The following is a 5,826-nucleotide window of genomic DNA, read 5'->3' on the forward strand; positions in this document are numbered from 1 at the left end:
CTTTGTACAAATAAATAATTACTACAGTGTTTATTCCAACGAAGGAAAAGTCCCAAGGGGAGAGAAAATTGCTACATTGTTTTTCCAAAAAATTTGCATTTTGAATTTTTTAAAAATATACCAAGACAAAAATGACAACTGTTACGAAGCAGTGAAGAATATTTTAACCTACGTACGTCTACAAAAGGATGTGGATAAGGCCCTTTCAAATTATGTGTTGAATTTATATTTTAAAAAGTACATTGGTCCATTTGGTCATGAAGCCATGTATGTATATATTACGGACATGCTCCAAAAATTGGCCAACTGTAATTGCGTCTTAACGTTTCAGCACGATGACATATTTTTAACATGCTCAAATGAGAAGACTGATCGGTTAGGCGGCTCATTATTGAGGAGCCAAGTTATGCCCATAATAAATACGCTTGTGCAAAATAACTGCTGCGCCCATTTGATTAACTTCCTCCTTTTGGTTAATGCCCGAGTTAGCTTCAGCACTCTCTTTGCAGGACTTAGGAATCATCTTTATTCCTACGCATTTTAACTTCCTCCCCTAAGACCGTTGCCGAGGTAAACATTTGATCATCCCATTATAGCCTGCACCCCATTTCATCATTAAGAACAAATTTACGGATGCGCCTTTTTTTTTATTCGTATCCTCACCACTATAATACCAGTACGTTTGTACCCCTTGTTCATTCGTACCGTTCGCTGCGTTACGCACAAGTTGAGGTGTGCCAAATGGGGGAGACCCCCACCCCCCTCCGTGCGCATGGCGGAATATTATACCCTGTAATACATATACCCATTTCCATTTTTGCTCCCTTCGGGGGAACATACACCTATAAGTGGGCAACAATGTTGTTTAGTCCACTCCGCTCCGTCTTTGCGTCATTCGCATAGAGCATTTGAAAAATTCCAAAAAATTAAAAAAATTGTTAAAATTTGAAACCTGTTCGCAAATGATGTTTACAACTTTTACAAATTCTGACGCACCAACAGGAAGGAGTAGCCGCTTTAGGCATAAGGTTGGAGAAAAAAAAAAAAAAAAAAAAAAAAAAAAAAAACAAGTAATTTGGGCCAGAGGGCGTAACACATTTGTGTCACGTATATCTACCAAGTTGCGAATGAACACCTTTTTCAATCGCACACGCGAACGGTGCCACTGAATGGGAATGCATATTCCGCACAACGGCGAAAGGCATATCCGTTTTGTCCCCCACGCACTCCCCACATTTGTGGAGAAATGTATTTTGTAAAATGCAGCAACTTGCCCAATTGGCAAAAGATAACTTGCTTTATATGCGCACATATATTTTATGGTTCGTTTTTTTCTTAAAAAAAAAAAAAAAAATGGAAACTTCAGCGGACTTGTGAATATTTATGCGGGATATGTAGGCCATGCGCGTGCATATGCGCATATGTTACGTAAGTATTTTTTTCCGTTTTACCGTTTCTCTTTTTAGCCATTTTTGCCATTTTTTTTTGCCTTTTTTTTTGTCATTTTTTTTTTTTTTTTTTTTTTACGCCCTTTTTGTTACCGGCCGTCAACCCCATTTACTTGTTTTTTTCAAGTCGGAAACGCAAGGAATCGTTTAACCTTCATGTGCCATTTTTGAAGGAAGAGAGGTACAGAGGGGGGGAAGGCTGGAGAGGCCTTGCAAAAGCATGCGAGGGAGATAGCGCCAATCGCTAATTTTTCCCCTTAACGGATGAATTGTCGCCGCACCCTCGCAAGAACACATACGTCATATGCACGTATGGAGAAGGAAGCAAACAAGCATAAGCACATGAATGAAATACACTTTACGAAGGGAACAATTGGGTAACGGAAGAGCTCACCCGCGAATGAGTTCAGGAAGCAACGTAGAAGAAGAGATTCTTCCCTTTTTGTTCCCCCTTTATGCTTAATCCAATATACCGCCGTAGCGCTGCGCACGAGATCTCTCCTACCCATTACAGTTGGAAAAAAAAAAAAATTCCGCTGTTTCAGGCCAGGGGAGTACCCATACGGAGCGCGCATAATCGTTTGTTTGGCGAACCCAAACGGGACGACGTGCTTCGGGAAGCGTGTCGGGCAGCGTGTCAACAAGGAAAGGGTTAATTAAGCATTAAAGGAAGTAGCGACGTGGGAAAGAAAAACCGCTTCTCAAGCTAAGCAGGGAACCCTGTATTCACCAAAAGCGGCCCCCCAAGATGAACCGCCTCACCCTGAACAAGGCGACCTCGTCGAACGACGAGCCTACGCCAGGATACCTGTACAATGAAATATCGCAAATGGCCTTCTGCTCCAAGGAGTCCATGAACCTTGTGGGCGACTACCTCCTGAAGAAATTACAAAGGACAGATGTGAATGTGAAATTAAAAACGCTTAAAATATTAAAGCACCTTTGTGATAATAAAAGATCTGATTTTCGAAATTTTTTAAAAAAAAAAATTGAAATAATTAAAAATTGCCAATCCTGCAATATAGTCCATGATGAACTGAAAGGAGAAACTCCTTCCATGTTGGTGAGGAAGGAAGCATCTGAGTTGATTAAACTGATTTATTCGTATGACGCGGCAGAGACGGATGGGAAAGCCGCGTCCAACAACGGCCAAGACGTGATGAAAAATAATAGAATACAGGGGTTTGGAAATGCCCACTTTGAAAGGAGTAGCGCCATGCATAGTGGCGTGAACAGCGGCGCGAACAGCGGCATGCACGGTAGCATGAACAGCGTCACGCATAACACGTATGGAGTGCCCGCAGGGGGAGGTGGAGGAGCAGCAAGTGCATTGGACGCAGCCAATCACATGGGGAACAATTTTAACACTCGAAATAATTACATGAGTAAAATGTCTGGTTTTGGAAACCCCTACTTTAACCAGAACCCTGGGCAGAAAACCAAAGGGGAAATAGCCATGCAATATCTGAACGAAGTGGCAAACAAATATATTCCCTCCTCCTTTGTGAGAAAAATTAACAAAGTCAGTGCGTCCCTCTCGAAGAATTATGCGAACGGGTCCCTCAACATACAAAGCATCATGAACGGTAACGCTTTTAATAGGAACTTGGACCGGAGCCGCGTTGGTAAAGGAGGGGGCAGTCATCACGGTGGAAGCGGTTACGGTGGAGGTGGCTACGGTGGAAGCAGTTACGGCACGCATGGGGGGGCGTATCCCACCCACTTTAGCAACCAAGGAGGGGGTAGCAGCTTCGCTGCGCAGGGTCACCTGGGCAGGGGCCACCACAGTGGAGGTTGGCCAACCACCAGGCGAGAGGACCTGGGCAGAAAACCACAAGAGTCGCAGACAGCCGGAATATATGAAAGAAAAATAATTGAAGATGTATTGATTGATGCAGGAATTAATAAAGTGCCATCTGAAAGTCTGTTAAACGAATTTGTTCAACAATGTGAAACCCTAGACACAAAAGTTATAGTGTCCATTCTTACCTCCAAGCTAAGATTAAAATATATTAACGAAGAGGACAATTGGAAAAACAAATTCAAAGTCCTGTGTGCTATAAAGCACTTGCTGGTACACAGGAAGAGGAAGGAAAAGGGTAAAGCAATTGAGACGCTAGAAGTTCTTATTCAAAATTTGAAGGACCAAACATTGGAAGAGCTTTACCGATGCAAGGAAATTAAACATTTAAAAAAACAAGTGTTGGAAATTTTTGTCCTGATGGGTCTTCGCTCGAACCAACCTGGTGACGAGTCAAGGAGGACGGAACGAAATGCGAGTGTCGATTTTACTTCAAGTATGGAAGTCCCAAACCTACTCGACATTGATGATGATGTGCAGGTAGATGTGAAGAGCAGTAGACTTACCGCACACGGGTACGGCGCGACCAACACACAGGGCGGTTACCCGCCCGCAGGAGACGTTTATGCAAGCGCGGCGCATAATGGTAAGACGCCGGCGAGCAGCTTAGACTTTCTCTCTCACAGAAACAACTACCCACCTCAACGAGGAAATAAAGAAAATGCCAAAATGGACCCAATGGATGATTTAATAATTCATTTTGATCACCTCTCGATGGAGGCTCCTCCACATCAGGACACTCCGCAAAGAAGTAGCGGTAGAAGTGGAGCCACCAACAGCGAGCTGTTTAGCAGCCTACATGTGAAGCACCAACAGCAGGGGGACGCGCGGTACACATGCAACAGGAATGATATAAATTTTGCCACTGGGCAAAGCATTCAAAATGGGGAAAAAAAAAACCCACTCGAAATGTCAAGCAGTTCACATGCCCCCCAACGTAGTAGTAACCAAATTGACCTAAACGACACTGGGTATAATAACCTCATTTTTCTACATAATAAATTTGAAAGGGGAAGTTCAAAAGGAGCCATAAAGGCGGAAAAGAATCTTCCTCATTTTAACGAGGCAAATGATTTCTTTACCTTTGATAATGCTACAGAAGGAGCAAGTGGAGGAGATAAAAAGAGGGTGACACCCCCCCGAGGCAGTAACAACACACATGTCCCTAACACCAACTATACTAACCAAACAAATAATGCAAGCATGGGTGAAAGCTCGATGTATCACTTGAGTAAAGACAAAAATGAAACAATGAAAAAATATAATTCTTCCACAGAGAAAGGGAAGCAATCACGTGGTGGAAGCAGCATTGCGGATGTGAAAAATGTACAAAGCCACGATTTAAGTTTACTAGATGTGCATGAAGAGTTGCCTAGCTTGACCAGTGACACTCAATTGTCCAATGCAACGTCACTAATGAGGTGTGAAAAAGGACAAGTGCAGGTGTGTACACCCCCATACGGAGGAGGCATCATGAAGAGTAGTAGTAGTAGTAACCCCTATGACCAGCCTCCTCAGGGGAACTACCCACTCATGCATATGAAGGAGTCAAGTAAATCTGCGGACAATTTTCAGAGCCACCTAACCAGCTCAGGAAATTTCTCCACCACAGATGACCAAATAAATAATTTCTTTAACTCATTTTCCATTGCATCTAAGAGAAATGAAGAAGGAAATAAAAAACCCAGCGTGCAGATCGACGCGTTTGAGCTGTTGGCCGATGAGCTCAAGCTATGAATATGTGTGTGGGACGGGCGGCGAACGGGGCACAAAAAAAGGGTTGTTCAAACGTGGTGCATTGCCTACCCGTTCGGTTCACCACGTGTGTGTTGTTTATGCATTCATTCTTTTCTCTTTTCTACCTTTCTGCTTCTTTTTTTTTTTTTTTTTAATATCTTGCCACCCCCTTGTTATCATTTGATTTTGTGTGAAAAACTCTTCCGTGGACGCAAAGCGGCACGCATAAAATTTTTGTTTAAAGTTGAACACAAATTAGGAAAAGGTAACAGGGAGACTAACGCACAGGGTCCGACCCGAGCGTCTCTTCATTTTTTTTTGTTTTTGCAAAACTGTGAAGGCGTTGCGCACACCACGATATGGGGGGAGAGTGGAAAAACGGTCGTAAAAAAAAACTGTTGACGCGCGTGCTGGTTGGGTAAACCTTTCAACGCTGGTACTAATTCTCATGGTGAATGTAGACAACCCCGTTTTGTCTGCAAAAGGAAAAAACGAAACGAAGGATGCTATGCCAATTTTGCTAACGACTTGTCACTCAAATGGGGAGAAAGCTCTGAACATTGCACGCGCATATATTTTCCTTCGGGCTGGAAATATCCTTCATGGGGTTGGCAAAGCAACTTCTTCCTCAAGGAGGTAACGAAGGGGAACAGTCCTCGTAGTGCATCGTTATAGAAAAAAGGCGTAATGGGAAGAAGGCCTGCTCCGGCTACAGCTGCACGTATGAGTTATCCCCTGCAAAGTGTCAAAAAAAAAAAAAAAAAAATGTATATCGTTTTT

The 5,826-nt window shown here is 43.1% G+C and overlaps 1 protein-coding gene across 1 annotated transcript; it reads left to right on the forward strand.

Annotated features, from left to right (window-relative positions):
* Positions 1-2,196: 2,196 nt before the first annotated feature.
* Positions 2,197-5,046, forward strand: AK88_01906 (uncharacterized protein; the record flags this gene model as incomplete). Its single annotated transcript, XM_012479541.1, has 1 exon — positions 2,197-5,046. The coding sequence occupies one exon, from the start codon at positions 2,197-2,199 to the stop codon at positions 5,044-5,046; it is 2,850 nt and encodes a 949-aa protein (XP_012334964.1).
* Between the last annotated feature and the right edge of the window lie 780 nt (positions 5,047-5,826).

This window comes from Plasmodium fragile (genome assembly GCF_000956335.1).
Source record: "Plasmodium fragile strain nilgiri unplaced genomic scaffold supercont1.17, whole genome shotgun sequence".
NCBI lineage: Eukaryota > Apicomplexa > Aconoidasida > Haemosporida > Plasmodiidae > Plasmodium > Plasmodium fragile.